The 24,014-nt window shown below is 41.0% G+C and overlaps 1 protein-coding gene across 2 annotated transcripts in view; it reads left to right on the forward strand.

Moving 5' to 3' along the window:
• Nucleotides 1-24,014, forward strand: part of brinp2 (bone morphogenetic protein/retinoic acid inducible neural-specific 2) — a 196,674-nt gene that overhangs the window by 117,211 nt on the left and 55,449 nt on the right. For both annotated transcript variants that reach the window (XM_087173332.1, XM_087173333.1), the window contains exons 3-5: nt 9,606-9,796; nt 12,903-13,084; nt 20,953-21,058. In XM_087173332.1, the coding sequence (XP_087029458.1) occupies nt 9,606-9,796; nt 12,903-13,084; nt 20,953-21,058 (479 nt within the window). The remainder of the gene's footprint in view (nt 1-9,605; nt 9,797-12,902; nt 13,085-20,952; nt 21,059-24,014) is intronic.

The following is a 24,014-nucleotide window of genomic DNA, read 5'->3' on the forward strand; positions in this document are numbered from 1 at the left end:
CACCACCACCACCACCACCACCACCACACTGGGTAGAGGGCCTATTTCTAGTGGGTTCCCAAAAGACAGAAGGGAGTTTTAATGAACTCACATCCCGGGACAAGAGGACTCACTCGGATTTTGTCTCTTACACTGAAGAAGTAAATCAGCCCTTGTTCCAGAGTAAAACCCCATTTATTTATAACATTTGAGTGTAATAACCTTTGGTTGAGTGTTTGACAAGACAGTTTGATAAATGTTAGGTAGCAACTTAAAGGTTCAGGGGCCATATTCCAGAACAGTTTAGCTCCTGACTGGCTGATGTGAGAGAAACTGTAAAAAGTAAATGGGTATGTCAGTCCTCATTTTAAGATTCCAAATGTTTTCACTTCAGAGTAATTTGCATTGTAGCTCTAAAACCAGCTCCTGCATCCGGGGAAACTGGGAAGTCAACTTCACAAATAGACCCAGCAGTGGCGACGATGAACGTGATCAGCTGATCTGGCATGGCTGACGTACAGTCACCGGTCTCTATAGTCTCTGTAGCTGGTGTTAAAGATATGGAGCATGGTCAAATTGATTCAAGAGGGAAAAAATAGCTTCCAATAGCAGCTATAAAACTGCCAAGAGCTGAACTCTTCCAGTATTCTTCTGTGGCTGGTGCTGCTGTTTTAAGGCGAGGCAAACATAAAGCACCATTCAGACACAAGGCAATTCAAAGTGCTTCACAGAGCCATGGAAATACATGGAAAATAGAACATTAAGGTGACATTTAAATAGCATTTGAAATAAAAGCTGCTTTGCCTTGTTTGGTTCTGATTCTGGGAACACTGAGTAAACAAGTCGTGTCAAGTCTGAGTCGTACAAGTAGATCCATGAAGTATTTGGGCCCAAGAAAGTTTAGTGCTTTATAGACCAGTAGTTGGGTTTTTAAAATCTATCCTTTGACACACAGGAAGCCAGACAGTGATTTCAGGAGCGGTGTGACGTGCTCCACTTTCTTGGTGTTAGTGAGGAACTCTGGATGAACTGCAGCTGTCTGGGTGATTTTTTACTAAGACCTGTGAAGACACCATGACAATAGTCTAGACTGCTGAAAGTAAAGGCAGGAAGAAGTTTTTCTTTATCCTGTTTAGACAGAAATCCTTCAATTAAGAGGGTCGGTGTCCCAGCTGGGGGGGGGGGGGTCCCCGTGGCTCCTCATACATTTCCACAACTTTATACTGTTTCTGTTGAAACTCTCGCTCTTATCACTGCTGTTTTCACTCACAACACAAAGCTGTATTTCTGTTTATCATCAAATTACATTACATTAAAAATTTTCCTAACCAATTTTGAATATATTGGTGCAGTTTACATTTTCTTTTCGCATCTTAAATTGTAGAAAAGTGCAAAGTTATAACTGCAAACTCAGTAACTGTTATAAAATGCCAAATTTGGGATTTGTAGTAAATGGGCTAAAGGATATAAAAAACCACTCACATGGTTCGTTAAAAATCTGTTAGTCTTAGTAAATGTTGCTACACGTTGCTGTATTTGAATTTAGTAGTAATATAAATTAGTGAATGATTGTGAGCAGTGATTGGTACTAAAACAAAATCCGTTTGAGGTGTGAGATGCGAACGTCACTGTTGGTTTAGGTAAAACAAAAAAACTACTGTTTTCTATCAGTAAGTTCAGTTTACTTGCAATAGAGTCAATGTCAACTCCTCGTGTTACTTTTGTATTCTTTCCTCCGCTCTAACAACAAACGAGCTCACCTGAATATAATAAAAACTAAATGATCACCTCACATCCTCACGGATCAAGGCTCGTTTCCATGGGCGATTGGTTGCGAGCGGTGAAGCACAGTTTTCATGGAGAAACTTGAGGGTTGAGCAACTCCGCCAAACCACCATCTCCAGAAATCACCAGAAAACTGTATATGTGGGTCACTTCCTCTGGAAGGTGAGATTTAGGTGAGACTGTAGCTGACTCAGGTGAGGCAGCTCATTATAAAGTTTCGGCTCTGAACTCGGAACAAATAGGTTTGCGGTGAACTGCGGCGCAGAATTCAGAAGTGCAGAAACTGAACTTGTTATTCTCTCTTTTGAGTCTTTCTCTCACCTGCTCTCTGACTTTTTTTTTTTTTTTGACTCAACCTCACTTAATTTTTCTACCCACCTGAAAATATAAAGCCTCAATCAGAAATGTGATTATTGATTACAAGTAAGGTAGGCTACCCTTTGGCGTCTGTGTATTGACACACAGGATCGTCATTTGACACCAATGTTAACCTCCCCCCGTTGCAATATTGGACACTTTGAGCTCTGACATTCCAAGTAACGTTGCCATGGTGACGCTGAGGACGTCACATGTTGTCGTATCCAGCTATACTGCCCTCTGAAAATCTGTATCATGTCTCAGCTCTCCAAGAGGGGAAGGTCAAAGCTCGAAACTTGCAGAATTGTAATGGTGTCAATAGATGACTGGAGCAGTTTACCTGGGCGTCTTTTTTACCGTTGCAGGTCAGTTAACATCGGGGGCCAACTGAAAATCCCGTGTGTCAATATACAGAGGCCAAAGGTTAGCTCGCGTGTTGTCAGTGAGACATGGGCGGGTTTGTCAGTGTCTAACATCCAGGGAATGAGAATGTGTTGTGAATCGACACCTGCATCGCATGTGTGCAGAGCAGAAGCAGCTTGATATATAATTAATAAAGAAACATCTGTTGGCTGTAAGGGGGGGGGGGGGTCTAAAGTAACTAGGAGAGACTTGGGATCAACAGTTCTATAAAAGATTAAACAAATGCATGAGGTGGAGAACTCATGGAGAACTCGGGGAGATGTTGTATGAGGTGTGATTGAACACACACCTGCAGCACTGGGAACTTCCCAATATAGATATCACACATCAAGGTCTGGTACACAGCAACTTCCACAATTTCAGTGCTTCTGAAGCCTGAAAATAAAACTCTATATGTATCACCATGCTGCCGACCAAACTCAAGTTAAAAGTTTGGATGTTTTTGTATCAAGCACAAGCTAATCATTTTGAAAGCTGATGAAAACAAAAATTTAAAATGAGTCAGTGGGGGGGGGGGATATCTGTTTTGCAGGAATTAGGTCATAAATCAAATTATTGGTGAATGGAGACTGCCCTGTGTTTAGTGCTTTTCTAGTCTTATCGAGTCGAAGTCTCTCACACTACAAACCACATCCGCCCATTCACACACTTTCATACAGCACTTTTCTGCCACACGCAGACATTCACACACAAATGTTCCATCAGGGGCAATTTGTGGTGCAGTGTCTTGCCCAAGGATACTTCAACATGCAGACAGGAAGAGCTCGGAATTTAACCGCCGACCTTTTGATTAGCCGACGACCCACTTTATCTCCCTGGCCAGACCCTCGGATGGTGGTGCCATCATCAACTCACCACGAACCTTAACAAGAACTGTACTAGTGATACACACACATCCTGACCACGCACAATTTTGTTCTTACCTATGAACAGTTTGGAAATAAGAGAGCACCGATGAATGCAACAAATTTGTTTGCACAAGTTTCATGTAGCTGAATGTCACTTTCAGATTAATATTGCATAATACTGTATATATAAATATAATAATATACAGCATCTAATTAAACACCAATACATGCAAACAGTATCTCCAACATTTTCCCCCACTCCTCTGGAGCCTTACAGGAGTCCTTCTCCTGGACGAGGCTGCATGTTGATCCGTCTCTGTCTTGACAGCTAATAACGTCCAGGTGTTATTTTATAACATGCTGCCAGGAGGAACATCCAAGGGAAATTTGTGCATAGGCTGAGTTTTTTTTCCCTATTAAAAAAAAAAATAAATAAAAAGCAAAAAAAAAAAAAACTCTCTGCTTCAGCGAAACCAAGTGCAAGAGCTGCAGGTGCAATCAGCGCTGTGCTAAAATCTTTTAATTAACACCATCTATCATCATTAGCCAAATAGTGAGCCAACAGTCTTGCTGTTAACTCTTAGAGAGCTAAGCACAGGAAAAAAAAAAAAAAAGATGCACTTTTTTTTCCTGCTTTTTTGGCCCGATCGCCGTCAGCGCTGCTTGCCTGTGCTCAGTCACTGTAAAGCAGCTCAAAAGACACATCAGTCTAAATCAGCCCCAGTTAATCAGTGTGCAACTGCTCGCTGCCATCCTGTGACTCACTGGACTAAGTATTAAGCTAAAACTAATGCCTGCTGATGCATGTGATAGCTGCAGACTAATTGTTATAGTTTGCCGCCTTCAAATGAGATTGACCTTTGGTTTGGGATATTTGTCATGTAACTGCTGCTGGAATTACAACAGCTATATTTGTTCTAGGCATTGCAGTTGAAGTAACCTTGGTCAGTTTGTTTCACTTTAGTTAAAAACCGTATAAATGTCACTTCAGAATGTATTTAGTTGACCTTTTTTTATATCACTAGTTTTCCCCCCTTTTTTTTACACGACATTCTGCGCAGACCAGAACATTACACAAGCCGTATTCAGGCAGAGCCACAGACCTGCCATTATGTGACTTTAGACAACTCATTTCTCTAATATTTTAGAAGAGAAGTAGGATAGTGTAGGTGGTGAAAAGGAAGGTTAGGTGTGGTGCTGGTTAGAGAGGATCATGATACTTAAAGGTTCCATGTTTTACACGTTTCCTTTGTTTTATTTGAAGTGTTGATCCATAAGAAGATATATTTGTGGCTTTAAGAACTAAAAATCATCTCAGTGTAGATTTGCATCTACTCTTTCAGGCTTCTCTGTGAAGCTCTAGTAACAACGGGTCAGTCAGCCAATCAGAAGAGGGGAGGCTCTGATCCTCTCTTCTGATTGGCTGACTGTTTTCTGAGTTATCTAATGAAAATATAAACAGAGAGACAAAATCCTGCATTGTGGGTCCAGGTGGGCGGGGCTTGGGTGGTGGCTGAGGGCAGTGACTGCTTTGTTGTGACATCACAAAGTTACTGAAGTCCTGACAGCTCATTTTTGCGCTCATTTTAATATAGAACCTAGACCTGCTTTTCAGTCAAAGAAAACATGGGAATCTACCTTTATGGGGCCTTTAAACTCAGGGCTCCAGACTAGCTTTGGTTGCTACATCGATGCTCTGTCACAAAACTGCTGTTCCCAGCCTTTATCATATCTGAGCCACAGAAATTGGAAATGCCGTTCTTTGTGAATGGCAGATATTTTGGCTTTTTTGTATTTTGTAGGCTCTTGCTTGTAGTCACATGTTGGAAAAGGGGAGATAGTGGGTGGAGCGTTATAACCTCCATCGATTATGTCGGGTCTGGCCGGGGACTTTCAGCACCGGGAACAGGTGTAACAGTCAGCAATCAATCAATAGCAATCAATAGTTCTCTTCATTTTGAATTACCTGTACGTTTTAGGGTTATGGTGTCACTTGAAGAGGACTCACACATACACTCCTTATTTTTTTATTCCACTAGTTTTAAATGAAGAAGAAGAATATAAGAATCAGAGCCAATCAGAGGCAACCAGTAGGTGCAGGTCTTCACAGAATGCAAAGAGAAAGAACGAAAAAACATTACACACACACACACACACACACACACACACACACACACACACACACACACACAGAGACAGACCTGCTAAATGTCAGGTTCACCGGTGCGACCAATGAAAATGTTTAATCACACTTGACAGATTCTTTAATTAAAATTCATGCTATTATGTTTATGATTAGATAACAGTGTTTATCTCATGTTCATCCTTGATTTGATGCCACTACAACGCTTCATCACTGCTGCTGTCACTTTTATTTATTTTTTTTACTTTTTATCTCCATTTGTACTTGATTGATATATGCTTTTTTTTTTCACAGTCTTGCATCACTGCACATTATACTTGTGTAATGGTGAACATGGCAAATAAAGATTGCTAGATTGAACCAATCATTTCTTCAGGGTGATGGAAAATGTCTGTTTGCATTTTTATTAAAGGGGCAATACTCTGATTTTACATATCAAGATTAGATTGTTCGTACTTCAATGAAAACAGTTGAAATGTTTCCCGGTCCCTGGTGGGAGTTTTCCTCTTTGATTTAGAGAAATCAAATGTCAGGGTGAAGTCGGGTGATGCAGCAGGACAATGACCCTGAACATCAAAGCAAACCCACTGAAGAATGACTTCAAACAAAGAGAATCCGCCTTTGAGAGTGGCCCAGTCAGAGTCCAGACCTTAACGCTCTTAACACAGATACTGTGGAATGACAAGAGAGACGTTCACACCAGAGCTGAAGCAGCTCTGTGGGGAAGTTCTGTAAGAAATACTTGATCCTGAACATTGTACAGGGTCACACACACAGGCACCTGACAGATGTCAAGCGTATGAAACAAACACCTTTGCAGCAAAATACGACCTGTTATAACATTCATACAAATTAATAAACAGTTTATCAAGCTATTTGCTCAGGCAACAGTAAGACCCCGATCGGACCTCCGTCTCAGGTGATCCAGTCACAAGTGGACAGCTCTACGTTCAGGTGTGAATGCACCCGAGATGCATTGAAGACACAGCTCCTTAATGAACTGAAAATATTTTACAATTTCAAATGGATAAAAATCTTATTTCACCGTAAAGCTGTGAGCAGCGCACTGATTTGCTCAACCCGTCTTTGCCCCGCCCTCTCTCTCTCTCTCTCTCTCTCTCTCTCTCTCTCTCTCACTCAAACAACTATCTGAGTTGATATAAATAAACTAATGGCTACTCACTGAAGGGGAACAAACAAGCAGGCGTAAGAAAGCAAATGCTGCTCGACCTCTTGTGTTTTCAGTCTGTTTATTTAATTTTTTTTGCAGAGATTTTTCTTGCACTTCCAAACCGTCCCCTCAGACTCTGCTTCCCTCAGTCGCCCTGTTTTCATGAAAGAACAATGTGGCCTGAGTTAATGATGTCTTGTATAAATTGCACTGTGAGTGTGGCCAGGCTACAGACATTAATTGGCGCATTATATGAGAGTGAACCACCTAATGAAGCACTAGTTTGACCATATGCTCCCGGGGGCCATTCCTTCTGAGGGAAGCTTTGTCATGGTTTGTTCTAAATGGTTACAAATCTGAACTCTCTTTTAAGGACTAATATGCAGAGCAGCAACTAAAAACTAATTACAGCCCTTTGCTGTCTTTACATTGGTACCATCTGAGTGACCCCATACATATTCATTTTGTATTATTAAGGGAATTTGGCCTATTGTATGTATTCCAGTGTAGTCACAATGCTGTCAGCAGCATAATTACAGTATCGTGTCGTCTGTAATAGTAAACTATTGACCGCAAAGAGGCACTGTAAGAGCAGCCAGTAGGAAACTGAGACAGTGATACAGGATATGCACCTCCCTCTGTGTATGGTCCATGTGTGTGTGTATGACTGTGAGTGTGTGTATGAGAGAGAGATTACTCGTGGGAAAACACAGTGTGTCACTGCTGGTATTTTGTTCTGAGAAAATGCATACATAATGTGCTAATATTCAGCGCCTCTTGTTTTGCAGCAAATTTATGCAGATGAGGTGGCTCTGTACTTTTGTGCTGGTATTTGCATAATCTTCAAATACCTTGGGGTTCTGCAGGAGTGAAGTGATGAAATGATTATCAGCCTCTTGGAATGGATACATTTTCCAGACTAGTTTCCCCCCTCTGTCACTTTCTACTGTTGGTCAGGTTTTGCTATACTGCCTGGTATTTGTGTGGACAGTTAACAAAAACCATGATGCACTGGAAGTGTAGGAATTTAAATGTTTCTCGTCCTCAAAGTCTCACACATATTGTGATCAGGAACGGTCAAGTCAAGGTCTTTCAATGTTCTGCATGGACTGGACTCCTGTAAAAAAAAAAAACAAACAAAAAAAAAACGAGCATATAGGTCATTTGTGCAGCAGTTGTTAGGCGCCATCTAGTGGTCATAGTCATTATGATGGGAGCAAAGTGAAAAGTGCGCTGATACAAGAGCGCATCAAGAGGAAGTTGTAGTGGAACATGAGGCAGGAGAGCCGTGTTCAATTCCCACGTGAAAGTCGCCGTTTATGTTGTTTTCTATAATCCATGACCGTTGGACGGAGTTAACCACGTTGTTATTATTGTAACCATGACGACTAATGTTGAGGAAGTACTTATTTTAACCCAAATCACGATCTTTTCGTAAACCTAACCAAGCCATGAACTTTATCATAGTAAACATGGCAACGAAGGTAGGTACACCGCTGTCAGTACAGTCCGTGTGTTTATGATTGTAACCATGACAACTAAGGCGTTATTTCAGGAGACGCTCCTGTGGGTCATACCAGACCCATTTGGTTGTTCAGGTTGGAGGACTGGATATTTTATTGTATTTGATTTTGGCCACTTGGGTTCAGCTCAAAAAGCTGTAAACACAACATTACATTACATTACACTTCCAGACAGAGTTTTGATATATTATATGGCATGGCAAGGACCAATTTAAGGATCCTAAATATTGATTCAAATTATATCACCAGCAGCCAAAAGCATTCCAAAAATAGTGAAACTGGCCTTCAGAAGTCCAGAGTGCTCAAATCTAATTCTGAGTGCTTAGATAAAGTCCCAGAGATAAGTTTATCATCAATTAATCATCACCATATTAATTTTTGAGACGCAATTTAAATAAATAGGAACAAGCAAGAGGAACAGCGCAAAATGGAAGGAGGGCTCAGGGGGTTTTACAACTCAAACAGAGCTGAGGGGTTTGAGACTTTCTGGTAATAGCGGATGGTTGAAGGAGTGAAAGGCCAATAGAAAAGTCACGTCCAAGCCGATCCCCTGCAGCAAAGTAAAACCGTAAACAACAAACAACCATTGCTGAGAAAGGCAGGCAAAAAGAACACTGACCCCATTTACACTCACCAACCTCATGTATTGGATAGCTGAAAGTTATCAAAAAAGCTTAGTGGAAATGCAACCAACCACCTCAGGAGGTTTTCTTTGAGCAAACTTTTGTCTATCTTGGTGAAGGTATCCTTCCACTTCCTGAAGTTTCTCTTTTTTTTCCTTTACCATATTGAAGATCCGACATCCGATATGTCAATCAGACTGTAAATCCCACTAGGACTAATCTGTGATCGAGTCTTTGTTTGACTTGGCTACCATTTGCATCAGACAAAAGCTACCAATTGCTAATCCATTGTTCATAGTTGGTAGTGTATGAGTCACAAGTATTAGTAGCACCTTCAAAGAGCTATTGTAAGTTTTGCTATTGCTACATAACCAACGTTAGCATTAACGGCTGTTTGTTTACCAGTCTAGAAAAAACATCAGCATCAAACTTCGTTCCTTTACTCGCCAAGAGCTGTGTCCAGCAGTGGAAACAAACACCAGTGTTAACTCTTGTTTTGCTTTTATTTTCTATCACATCTTTTCTTCTACTGACATTAGCACGCTAACCAGCTTCCTGTTTACACCGGCTCGTGCATGCCCAATGTACGTGAATGCTTACGTATGTATGCTTTTTCAGGTGTGTTAGTATGGACGGACATGGTTTCTGATACAGAGCTAAAACGGTTGTCTGGATGGAGATTGTTTTCTATAGAACATATTACACTCTTACTCCTAAAAATGCATTCACCTTTTAATGTTATCATCATTTCAGGGAGTTCAGCCACTGGAAGGTGAACAGCCTGGCCACAGAGAAGAGAGATTTCCTCAAAGCTCCGTTGCCCTTAGCGCCAGAGTTCCTGCGCAACCTCCGGTTACTGGGGCGACGACCAACCCTGCAGCAAATCAACGAAAACCTCATCAAGAAGTATGGGACCCACTTCCTAGTTTCTGCTACCCTGGGAGGTAAGGAAGGACTGCGGGTGACACACTCGCCTTTATTCTCAGGTTAGGAAGTGTCGGGACACACCAAAAATAGAGGAGCTACTCATTGTCGGTCTCAGAGGAGTTGCAGCCTGTGTTAGAGCAGTGCTGCAGAAGTACAGGATCTATTGCTCTTTTTTTTTTTTTTTTGAAAAGCAACAATTGCAACAATACCACACCTTATACCTGCAGCATTCTGCCAAGGTTGTTTTCCTCTGTAATTTTCCTCTCATCTTTCCCTCTGATGAACATAGTGTGCAGCTGCAAGCGCCTTACAAAGCAGAAGGGGGATTAAATTGACCCATTTTTTAGTATACGTCTCTCTTTATTGGATTTCTTTTTACCCTCGATCTCAGAGGAGAGAAGGAACTCACAAAACAGAATTGCCAGCAGTATCGATTGCGTGCGCCTCACAAAACAAGAGCAAGACCTGTGTTATGTTCAGAACAACAACCTCCTGATATTGACACACTGCTGATACTGGTCATCACATAGCAGCGCAGATATATGAGTACATATTTACAGCTAGCTGTTTTTTTTTTTATATTGTTGAAAATTGATAGTGAGTATAAACATCTCAAAAGAGTCCAACCTTATAATATACAGTGAATATATAAAAAACAGAAGGGGATACTTTCTCACTTATACCCGTCTATCTTCGCCCAGCAGAGCTATCAGATACTGGACCACCAGTATTTGACAACACCACCAATTTGGTCACACACCTTTCACAGAAGACAGATCCTGTTTTCTGACACACTCACAGCCTCCTTCAATCTCGGATATTACATGTGAGGTTTGCATCCACAGGCAAAGACATCTAGCTTTGGGGGCCACTTATCACTTGGTGTATGCACTGGAATATCAGCGTGGGAGACAAAGCAGAGATGAATGCATTGACAGACTTGTAGTTAGATGCTATATGTAATTAACAGCCTCAACTAAATGGGCTGAGCCAGTCTGCATACTGATTAGACTGTGGCTGAGCAAATGCACACATCCCAGATCTCTGTTTTTTCTGATTTGTTCTAAAGTTTTCATCTTGTTCTTCTTTGCTTCTAATGTCCGTCTCCCCTATGGTTACATTCAACTGTAAAGTATGATTTTTGCACAAATGTTAGCTGGGTTAAGATGAAAAACTTTGACTTGACTGACATGAAAGCAAAATACACTTACCAGAAAAATGTAAAGAGTCAGTTAATCATGATTTAGTTTTGTTATAGTTGGTCATTAGTTCGTCTTTTAGCTTGTTTCGCTTTTAAAACTTTACTTTTCTGAGGTTGTGTCAAAAATCTCTGCCTTGTTCCTACTCATTCATTGCTCCCTATAAATGGGTTTACGCTACAGTGAGAAGTAAATTCACATGTCGGACACTTAGTCATCATCATTTTATGTCATCACTGATAGCTGTTGAGCTGCACAGTGACAGTTTTCAGTGTTGCATTACATTGTGGGATCGTTAGCAGAAAGTTGTATAGCTACATACCATGAACACTACTTTCTGGCTGGACCACAACAGCGGGGCCAGCCCTATAATCACAAATGTCGCTGACTGACTGAGTGACCACAGTTCCACCGTTGGTCAGGCGAATGCCATATGACTGAGTTGGACTGCTCTTTCAAAATTAGTTGGCACAGACAGTTTCTACTAGGGGGGCGTTTACAGCCTGCAGTGTTGCCAACATAGCGCTGAGACCACTTCTCGAGGTGGGCTTCAAGTCTGTGTCGCGGTTGATTTAACCTGCGCATTGTGAACACAAAACGCTCCAGGTTTGCTTCGCCGCTTGCCGCTGTATTTTCGACCTGCCCAAGACAGATCACATGCTATTGCATCGATAACTGTGATTGTGATTGACTGTTAGTGTAGTAAGTAAAGGTGTGCTTTATTTAACATCATGAAATTCAAATTTTTCTCTGATATCGGTAAAGGTTTGACTCAATATCACACTTAAAGTGTAGGTGTGATCTCTTTAGCAGACAGTGGTGGCCGCTATAGGAAACACGGGACTGTCAGGACTTACAAATGTCAAGTCAGCTGCCTGTTAGCAAACTGCCACAGTCCTTCTTAGTTTACAGACGACAATAATGTAGCATACATTACACCAGGTATAAACTCAGGCGAGGTTGATAATGTTAGCATGCCTCATACTCAAAGGTTGCTCTGTATATATGATTGATTTAAACTGACAGTTGGCAGGACACTGCACAACGAGAGCACCACTGAACATTTTAGAAATGTTAATGAATGTGACACTGACAGGCTGACATTTGCTATGTTTCATTGACATTAGCTTGCTAAAGCTAGTTGCTAATGTTAGCTAAATTGTAATACTTGTCCATCGGCAAGGTTAAAAATCTGACTTTTCCCACATCTGTTTCTCCACTTTCAAATGCTGCTTTGAATCTCAACTGAGTGCATGTTGGCTAATACAGGGGGAGTCTGGAGCATTTCCAGTAAATACACAGAGTCCTGCCAGCTCTGACTTCTTTAGAAAGTTTGAAATGTCTCCAGCAATTTAGGCAACAGGGTGACTGGCATTTATCAGCAACACTTTCTGAGACCACAAGATATTACTCATTGCTATTTTAAATCAGTCTCTGTTTTAGAAATTTTGATATGATTTTCTTTTAAAAAAAAAGAAAAGGAAATCACATACTTTCCAGCATCTTCCAGTTAACTTTCCTCATCAGTTACCTCAGGGAGCCACGGGCGTGTAATGAGACAACCATCAGAGTACACAGAGAGGTGTTTATCGTTAGTGATTCTATGATTGTCTGATGAAAGGGAGTGAAGCAAAAGCAAATGATACATTATCTGCTGCACAGCGGACAAACCGCAGTGAGTGAGTGAAGGCCTGCCAGAGAAATGTCAAATGAAAAAGCAGAATCTCTCTGCAGGTCTTCTGAGGATAACATCAGCCTGTTGCTGTGGCGTGGTGAAATGTTGGAAGTAGAGTTAGTTTTTATAACCAAAGAATTCAACACTTTAAAAGGGGTTTGTTACAGTACACTGTAAAATAATCAACATAGGTAGGGATTCAGTAAAAGACATACTGACTGGATTTCTTGATTGATTATTGTTCGGCAGGAGAGGAATCTTTGACCATTTTCCTGGACAAGCAGAAGCTCAATAAGAAGTCGGAGGGTAACAGCAACAGCTCAGTGGTGTCTCTGGAGCTGCTCCACCAGCTGGCGGCTTCCTACTTCACAGATCGAGAGAGCACCCTGAGGCGACTTCACCACCTCCAGATCGCCACTTCTGCAATCAAGGTACCGTGTACACGCACACAGCGAGCGACTGAACCTGCTTACAGTACAAATCCAGACACACATTCTCTGCTTTCAAGCAGCCCTGGAAGAACATCTATTTCAAGACGCGGCACACAAAATGCACTGTTTATTTGTTGTATGTAGCCTTGTGTTCGCAGTTCTTCAGATCCACAAACAACCACCCATCAAGATAGACACACAAACATTAACCCTCCTATAAAACTGTCCCTTTGGGATATTCCTCCGTGCTGCACCTACAACAAATAGCTCTGCTTGTTCTCAAGGTATGCACACAAACGATCCTTTTTAAAGATTATTTTCAAGGTGCGTCATTGCTCAAAAGCTGGCGGAGAGACAAAAGAGCGCGTGATGACATGGTGTGTATATATATATATATATATATATATATATATATATATATATATATATATATATATATATTTAAGTGGCAGGTTGGATTAAAAGCACAGTGTGCGCTGTAGCCCAGAGAGACACTAAAGCAAGGCAAAAGTCCCAGTGGGAAAAAATGTGTTTATGCGTATTGTACTCATACTGCTTGCCATCTCGATCGGGTTGCAGGTTGATTGTGTGCTCTTCTGTAGGTGTGTGCGCAGCTGAATCACAAAATCTGGGAATTATCAACACTTTTGTAAAAAATATATATATAAAAAAAAGCATGCCGCTGACTCTATACTTTTTACTGGTTTAACACCTTTTTATGTCCTTCGCTTCAGTTTATTTACCTGCACACTCAACACTTCACTGGCCTTGATGTGGTGAATCATCATTTACCCCAAATCCACCACCAGGCTTTTACCAGCTCTTTTCATCATTAATTGCGAACGGCAGTTTTGTGGAAAATCCACTCAAAGAACAGAGCATAAAAAAAAAAAAAAATCCTATTATCTCCCCTGCCTGGCTTTACCTTGTTCAAATTCTTCTTTTTTTTTTCCCTCTCCTCCTGACGACAGGAAGCAAAGCATAACCAAGCAATACATTTTTCACATCAGAGCAGATCTGTTGGCTTTCAAGCGATGACAGCAGGTGTGTGGGTGGGCGGACCGCGCTTTCATGCTTCAACTTAAATAGCAAATCTGATTGAAATGAGTAATTGCGAAGTGCAGACTTTGAATAAGGAAGGTGCCTTATTTCCAGGTTGATGTCTGCTACTGAAAACGCGGCGAGCTCTCACCGTGCAGAGGTGACGTCGGCTCTCAGACCATTCTCGTTTCCAAGTCACTTTAAAAAAAAAAAGGAGGACGCTGAAACTCTCGTTTGCTCCAAAATGTGTTTGCAACACAACGCCGAGGAAGACCTCTTCAACTCGGCGCAAATTGCTTTTTACCAAGAGAGAAAAGTTTGATTATTATGAGAACATGAAATAGAATTCTAATGACTGAAAAAAAAAGTTTGTTGCACAACATTTAGCTACAGGGAATCAGTCTGAAAAAAAATAAAATGAAATTAGATAACCTCTGCTCACTTGCAGCAACGCAGTTTGTATGTTTATTGACAGGCTTTATCGCAGCAACGCACCACTTTAATATGTGAGCAACAATAACAAACCAGACTTGTCTTGCTTACTGAAGTTTTACTGTGTCTGAATGCTGCATCTCAGTCATAACACATTATCTGTTCGGCCTGAATTAATTATCAAGTGAAATCCTGCTCAGTTTGATGCAGTTGTTACAGAGGAGGGGGGGGGGGGGGGGGCGATGCACAGAATGCAGAAAGCAATCTTCTGCAAAGAAGTCAGCAGTAGCAGATAAATAAGCAATTGGCAACAATTAAGATCTTTTCTCACATAAATTAATCTGTTTTTATCTTTCAGTGATATTCTGTGATCAGCTGCACATCGCGTCTCTTCTTATAACAAACATGTCTTCAGTACAAATAACATTATTACAGTATAAAATAAAAGGTATTTAAGTAGAATAATTGTTGAAGAAGCTGAAGTTAAGGAAGAAGAGAAAAAAGCCCTGTCAGAGAAAGTTGAGAAAGATTTGATTTGGTTTATAAAACATTACAAATACATAGTATATAGTTTCTTTTTCTATGAAGTGGATGTGCAGTTGAGGTTAGAAATCCATCTAGGGCTTTAACCTCCCCTCAACATAAAAAAAAAAAAAAAAAAAATTTGATCATACAAAATTTGAAAGAAAGAAAGAACAAAAGAAAGAAAGGGAACAAATAATATAATAATAATGTTATAATAAAAAGAATTAGAAAACAAACAAGCTCAAGTCTAAAAAACACAGTATATGCTTTGAATAGAGACGGCGCACGTAGAATGAATCTATTCATTCCAATGGGGGACGTGAACGTGATCACAGATGATGACTGATTCTTTCGCTCCATAGTCACAAACCACACAGATCCTCTGAACATTCTGACATTAAAATATAATTTTTCAGACCGACACATCAGGAGAAAATGAACTTTATTCATCTCCGTCTCAGCAACTCTCACAAGATCTGGTTACACATATTCTCTGTGTTGGTTCTGGTCCGGTTTCACTGCTGCCAACGTCACTTTCCAACCAGATAAACAGAAGTTCAGAGGGACTCATACATGTAATCATGAATTCAAAGTTAAAACTGAAATAAAACTTCTGTTTCTTTGCTTAATAATACTATTATTGTTATGATCATTTAACTGTTACTGGAGGGAGAGTATTAGACTAATATGATCTTGTACTGGGTTGATCAGATATGAAGATAGCAGATAAAAGCGAGCAGCAAAATCAGGCACAAACTCATACTGTGTCTAGTGTTTTGTTGTTGTGTATGGTATTGTCGTATTGTTTTGACACGGACAAGAAATTCGTCAGTTAGTGTTAAAAATATCCCAAAGCTATGTGCAGCAATATGCTGTAATAACTTGAAAAACATTTCTGTCTCTTCTTCTTCTTCTTCTTCTAAGGTTAGATATTAATATGAGCTACTGTCACATTTCATACCAGTTGCACAGACCTGAACGAACTAGCTGGTGTCATTTTGGCACGTGTAACAGTCGAGTAACAGTCAAGATTTTAATCCACATTGTCAGCGGCTGTAAAATCTGTAATTCAGTCCATCTATTCATCCGTTTCCTGCTGCTCGTCTGGCTCTGAATCGCGCTGTAGCAGCAGGCTGAGCGAGCAGGCCGCAACCTCCATCTTCTCCTGAGGGATCCCACAGTGTTTCCAAAGCTCCATGAAATATACATTAGAATCCCTCCAGCATGGTTTTTTGGATCTACCTCAGGGTCTCCAACCCCATCTGGACATGCCCGGAAAACCTTCAAAGGCAGGTGTCTGGTGGACGTCGCAATCCGATGTCCAAACCAGCACGACTGTTATTCGTCACGATAAGATACCACTCCGCTGTCGTGTATAATATCAGGCTATGTATTACACCTGATGACATTTTTCATGATCTCTTAATAACGAACCCCTATACTTACACCCGTTACTCCTAATGACACATTTATATAATTCGATTTTGGAATACCTACTGTTACTGCATATATTTACATATAAATGATGTAATGTCAAAACATATTTTCCAGAAACTACTCGACTCATTAATGCCTTTAGATGAGCTCATACCAGCCATTTGTTATGTGCATATAGATTAAGAAATGCGCAACATACGTGCATTTAATATTTTGTTTATTCTCGTCAGTATTAACTTAATACTTTTATTAATAGTTTTATTAAATAAACAAGACAAAAACTGCACATATGATCTGTTTTATCTGTCCATGGTGAGGAGAGTAGAGCTGCTTTTCACCTCCAAGACTGACAGGCAGGTAAATAGTCCCTTTCATTAGCAACCGCTAACACCCAGAGATTTGCACACCCGCCTACACACATACGCATTTACCAGCACACACACACGCGCGCGCACGCACACACACACAACAAACACACAGCTACTCCCACTTGGAGAAGAGCATCCTTCACATGTTTTTTCTAAATGAGGATCTCTGGTATGCAAGCCACCTGCCGCGCTGTGTTCTGCTAGATCAACTCATCACCCAAGAGGAAGCGACACTGAGTGGGATATACTTGACCCGTGTCCATGTACGCCTCTGGGCTCCGTGCCTCTGCAGCACCGAGTAGGAGGTGGGAGTGGTGGAAATACGTTATCTTTGTCTCCAGCAACGAAGTGGAGGCACCTCAATCACACACCCAGTTTAGACTACTGTTCTGTGGGACAAAAAAGGCCGTCTGTAACATCTGTGTGAAATCTGCGGGTTGGATGTGAGAGAGGAAACCGGCTCCCTGTCACACAGAGGAAGGAAGAGTATTTTTACCACAGCGCTGCACTCGTCAAGAGCCAACTTCAGCAGAGAACCTGCACGGAGAGACACCTCACTCCTCTCTAACTTTTGCAGTTAATCAAATTACCATAAAACAACTTTCATGCAGGGAATCTGGTGCTTTTGGGGACTTTGGAAATCTGGGGCTCGAGAGCAGCTGCCTGCATGGTAATACAGCCGTATCCATAAATTACTTTTTGCCATTGTGTGGCGGCCCATCCAAATCAACACAACGGAAAGACGTTAAATTAGCACAAGAACATAAATAATTTTGGTTTGTCAGTATCAGTATTTGTACAAAAAAAAAAAAAAAAGGTATAAGGAAATAGACTCTACTAAAATAACCCATTAATCTTGGATAAGCAAATTTAAATGAGCTATTTGTAAGTGTTGTTATTGCTACATAGCTAATGTTAGCATTTACAGCTGTTTACTGACCAGCCCAGAAGAAACATTGTGTGAGTTCAGCATGAAACTTCATTCCTTTACTCACCAACAGCTGTCTCCAGAGGTGGAAACAAACACCAGTGTTAACTCTTGTCTCCACCTTCTACTGAAGTTAGCATGCTAACCAGCTAGCCCCACAGTTGTTTCTGTGAGCCCTAACACTTTCATGTGTCTTTCAGTAAGCGTGTAACCAGATAGTAACTATACGTCACAGCTGAGCTGACAATAGGCTCACATCTTTGCACTGACTTAACATGCACCATCCCTCTAAAGCAGTGGTTCTCAAAGTGCCGTACGGGGACCCCCAGGGGTCTGCGAGGGAGTTTCCGTGGGTCATGGCTTAAAAGCACTTTCTGTAATAAAAGCAGAAATCTAATCAGATGAGGGACCCTGGGACAAAATCTTATTAAATGGGGGGTCCGTGGTCTAATTCGTGTTAGTTTAGGGGTCCTTGATGTGAAAAAGTTTTTAGAAACACTGATCTAGAGTTCACCCTGAGTTAAGTCTGAACACACTTTACGCCTGCCCTGAAGACGTAGCGCTGCTCAGATGCCGTATTATAACCTCTTGTATTATAAAGACAAAGATGACTGAAGCTCTTATCCAGTGACAATCGCCAACACCCGCAACCATTTTTTTGGCAGCAGAGAGAACGTACAATTTGCCCCTTTGATAGAGTTCAATTTGAACAGATCTGATTTTGTTCCTGACTCAATACAAAAACATGAATGAGACGCAACAGTTTCCTCTTTCATTATGACAGCACTGATTATCTGTGACCACATCTGTGGCTTAAACAACAACCCAAAACGGCCTCTTTTCCCCCTCACTAATCTCCCTTTGCTTCCCGCCTTTATCTCTTGGCGAGATGATATTTGAGACATGTTTGAGATGTGTATCTTCTGCAGCGCCTTGAAGGGTAACTTCCATTTCTTTTGATAATAGATGCAATCTTAATGCAAGGGAGAGTGTGAAGATGTGAGGCTGTTTTAAGAATGGCTGATTCACGCAGGCTGCATCATTTGCCAAATAGAGTGATTTAGCAAGAGAATTGCTTTGCCAGAGGCCACATCCATCTTCTTATGCGATCTTCAAAAAAATTAACTATTTGCTGTATCCTTTGATATTCTTTGTAATGTTCATTTTCTTTCTTCCTTTTGTCTTTATTCCTCATGTTATTTCTGTCTCGAGCTTGATCTTTGAACATTTCTGTCTCTCCCACGTTTACCCTTTGTCTCTTTATACACTTGACTTTTTCGCTCTCTTCCTCTGAATTTCTCTCATTATTCAAGTCTGCTCTTTTTCTTTTCTTCCTCTTTTTTTCTCAATTTGCAGCCCTACAGCAGAGAAGTCATACACAGAATGTCAAGTGGGATATTGTTAAGGCATCATATTTTCTATCACATGTATCTCAGCAGCACTTACAGTATATCCATGTCAGATGTTTGAGCTACGATTAATATTTCATTGACCTTGACTGTAGAAATTTCAGGGACGTCTCTTCAGCTAAGGAAAAGTTAGCTTTCATGTAACTTGGTTGTTCTTGTTAGAGAAATAAAAACTCCATTTAGTTCCTATTGAGACACACACATAACTGTAAGTGAGCTTCTCTCTTCTTTATTGTCCCCACAGAGAAACACGGAGAGGATGAAGGTGTGTTGATAAAAGTACAGAAATGAATTAAGATGAATAAAATTGATTTAAGGATATTTCAGGTGACCTTGGTTTTCAGAACAGTTTCATTGCTACTCTGTTGCTATAGACATTTTCTTAAAAAGAGGAGCATCTCGTTATGTTATTAGGGGCATAGAAGGAAGTAATGTATGAACTGAGTATTTGGTCCACACAGGAGGGTGGATTAGTAAAATGGTCTTTGAACATATTTTCTATCAGTAATAAAGTGTAGCGCCCCCCCCCACACACACACACACACACACACACACACACCCCGAACCATGGCTGCAGCGACTTTTCAACTCTTTTCTCATTCATTCTTATTCTTAGTAATAATAAAGATTAATAAAATCGAAATCAAGTGCTTTATCAATGCTGTATCTGCTCTCTCTGGCTGCATCTTTAATGTGAACTAATTGATGGCAGTAAAACAAACACTTTCAGGTGCAGCATAACAGGTAATCAATTCCCATTTTAGGGCCCCCGACACAGCTGGAGCGTGCGGCGTGTGCTCGGCAGAACTCTTTACAGAACGTTATCATTCACCAATGTGGACGGATGCTCACGTTGTTATCGTTACAGTTCTGGTTACATCTGTCTTTCTCTCTCGGTGTGGATGGGCCTTTAATTGGGTAAAGGGGAAAATGTGCAGCAGTTAGTAATAAAACTGTCTCCTAAATACTGTACAGGAAGGACATTACACCCAGTATTCACTTCTTAAGGGTGATGAGAAAATTCTCCCAATGATAATATCACATAGACATTATACCAAATAAAATGGTAAGACGCCATAACGCTCAACGTGGCAAGGCAGAGAAGACATGACGTGATATTTGGCTTGCACCAGGTGGCCAGAAACACGTTAACCATAGTTAACCATATCAGTGTAAGAGACTATTTCTTCCCCGTTTTTTTAAGAAGAAATAAATCAGCAAACATAATGATGTTTTTGAGCCATGTAAGGTTTTAAGGAAGAAGCAACTGTAACCAATCAATGTCTGCGGTGAGACCACGAACATCAAAGGTCATGATTCCTGCTCTAATATCTTTAATATCTGATGCACCGACAGATCTGGACACACGTAACAATGGCGATTATCAGACGTCTGTAAAAGCAGATAACTGCTAAAAGTCATTCGGCTGATTGTGACCTTCTCTTTCTGTCTGTGATTTTGCTGCTTCAAAGTTGAAATCTTTTACAAACGCCCGCACTTGTTCTCTCCCTCGCACTTCTCATCTCTCCTCCTCCACGATTCTCCATCAGACAGCCGACGCACTGCAGGCAGCTGTGGCTGCAGGTGTGGAAGCGAAGCGAAAGATGGCGATAGTTTTCTCTGCATTCAGAGGGAAATCACTGCTAATGTGGAATTATTGTTGAAAAAAATGTATCATATAGACTGTATCAGTGCAGTAAATAGATCTGCTCTTCTTCTGTCTTCTAGGTAACTGAAACGAGGACGGGTCCCCTCGGCTGCAGTAACTACGACAGCTTGGATTCAGTTAGCTCTGTGCTGGTGCACAGCCCGGAAAATAAGATCCACCTAAAGGGTAAGGCTGGATAACACACACAGACATATACATTGTCTCACGTATATTCATCTTTAATTAATGCACACACACACACACACACAAGTCACAGCCCTGAAGAAAAGCCCCACTGAGAAGATCGAAAATTTTCTGCATCCACACTTGAACACACACACTGCCACCACCTCCATCCCCCTCAGCGCCGAGCCTCTCACCTCCTGTGTGTAGTAGCTAGGCCCGATGACCCTTTACTTTACGCTGCAGTAGTTTATATGTCTGTTCTGCCTGACTGGCTCTCAGTCTCCTGGGGAATCTGTCATCTTACCCGGCTGTAGGTGGACCGTGTCTGGCCACGCCGACCCCAGCCTAACCCCTGCAACCACACCTGGAGCATTCGGTGCACAGGCAAAGCTCAAATGGTAATCTTTGGACTGGCCCTCATGTTTGATAAAAACGTATAGTGGTGGAGTGAGAAACCTCTCTTTCACATTCAATCATGCTACAAGAAGAAGTCGGGGCATTTTTTTCTTGGCTTCACGACCTCGTTGTCTTGAATGCAATTCAGTTTAAAGGTGCAGTATGATGCTTTGCAGACACAGACCAGTTACAAGTATCTTCTGTAGGAACAAGCCATTATTATCTCCACACCAATGTTTAATCTTCAGTAAGAGGGGTGGGGGGTCTGTGTGCAGACGGAAATGAAATTGGATAAATGAACCACTTAAGGAGACAATAAATCTGACAATGAAGGAGACTCATGCTCTTACTTTCAAGATGACAGGACGAGTGTTTCTCCTCAGACGACCTGAGGTAAATATGATTTGTCTGAGTGGAGGCTGAAGCCTCTCAATGAAGTTGTGTGATGAGTTTTAGGATAGAAGTACCTGATAAACTCGTGCAGGAACAATCTACTCTGCATTCTACCATCTTTTCTAAGTCCCTCATTATATGCACATAATAAGTTACTTTTTTGAGTAAATTTTACATGTTGGAGTAGTTTTAATATAGTACTTCTTACTCGCACTGGAATAGGTTTATAGAGAAAAGTTATTATTTTTATTTTACTAATTTATGCACATAATGGTTGGAGGCTGGTGTTCTCCTGATCCCAGGTCTGCTGGTGCTCTATTATACTGTTGCCACGTTATTCTAACGTATTACGTTACTCGCTACTAAAGGAAGTACTTATTTAAACCAAATCATAATCTTTTCCTAAACCTAAACAAGCCCTCGATCGTTATAGAAACGTTATAGTAACCATGGCAACGAAGGAAGCTGTGCCGCTTTCGCCACAGTCCACGTGTTTATTATTGTAACCGTGACAACCGTCTTCCGGTACCTGCTGCTCTATTTCAGGAGACATTCCTGTGGGTCGTCTCAGAGGGTTGAAAAAAACCTCATCAAGCTATATGGTTTTGTTTGGTTGGAGGAGCTGTTGAGTTTATTTGATTTCTTCCCTAATATTTGTTTACTTTTAGTTCCACCTCTGCCACCAGCTTTGCATACACCACTGTGGGTCTTCACCGCTGTGAAACTACAGGCCATAGACACTTAAATACAGTATTCTCTGTTTCATATTGAATAAAAATAATATATGTTTCCTGATGTGTGTCAATGAAAATACAAATATGGCAAAAATTAATGAACAGCGAAAAAGTTTTGCATTACCACTAATTATCTTATGATGGCCGTCATCACAGTTTTCAGATATCGCTTGTTAATCAAACGGAGGCTCATAGGCTTCTGTCCTTTTTCAATGGAGTCCACTTCTTTAGCTTTCATGGCGGCTATCACTGCTCATGCTAACTACCTTGTTCCTATTTTCAGTAAAATGCAGCTCATTTCCTCTGTCTGTGGATTGTGTTACTCCAGGTGTTAATAACTTCTACTTCTAGAACTACTACTGAAGTAATGATCAGAACTTTCCTGAAGATTTTCGGGCACATGAAGGCTTTAAGAGAACGAGCTTGTGGGCAGACTGTCTAATGGACAAAAAGATTAAAAGAGCATAAAGAAAAAGGAGAGAATATCAAAACATCATTATCCTCCTTGGCCACTCGGCCTTGTCCTTTCCTTTAAGAACTATGAGGAATAATCACTAGCCTTTTCCAAAGAGGACACAAAGGGGGAGAAAACTTTCTACTCATATAAGTTTGTTCTTGAGACTCTACCTAATCCCAAGTGTGAGGTGTCACATTTCATTGAGCCACTGCTTCACAGCGGGTACTTCAGCTTTCTCCAGAGCTGAAGTATAATTTGCTTTTCCATTGTGAGCCCAAAGGCAATAGTGTTGTTGGTATGCAGGCAGCATGCCCTGTGCTTCTGAAATGATGAGTATTATCAGCATGGGATCTGGCTACAACAAAATGAAAAGAAATAGCCGTGTTTCAGAGCAGTAACTCTATGTAAAACCTTCAAGTGGATTAGGAATTAGGTGGTCATTTTATAAATGGATGAATTAGAGCGTCCTTCCACACATCTGCAGGCATTAATACCTTAATACTGTACACACCCCATGAAGCAGGGGCGGACTCAGTCCATCCAAGGCCACAAACCAGTAACAGATACAGATACGGGGCTAGTTATAAACATGGCCACTATGTTCGTCAAACTCGAACATTTGCGTCTGACTAACGAATATGAAAAGAATCTTCGTTTGCACAAGAAACGGGCCAATAAATAATGTTTTAGTAATTGCATGTTATGAAAGGAGAACGTGGAGGCTACATGTGAACTATACAGTCACAGCAGATGTAGGCTATAATTTTATTACAGTCAGTAAGAAGCTGCTGGTTGGTGGCGACTGAGCCTGTGTTTGGTCAAGATCCGTCTCTGCCTCGTATCTCCGACAGAGTGGAGATACTTGGCCAATTTATATTCTCTGTTTGGGGTCAGATAACACTCCAGTCTACTTTCAGGTCTCTCCCTCTCTCACTTGCTCTGAATGAGGGTAAAGCAAAAATCATGTGGCTTCTTT

Source organism: Seriola lalandi, unplaced genomic scaffold (assembly GCF_002814215.2).
Source record: "Seriola lalandi dorsalis isolate HSWRI2012SDOR001 ecotype SW California unplaced genomic scaffold, Sedor1 jcf7180002054181, whole genome shotgun sequence".
Taxonomy (NCBI): Eukaryota; Metazoa; Chordata; class Actinopteri; order Carangiformes; family Carangidae; genus Seriola; species Seriola lalandi.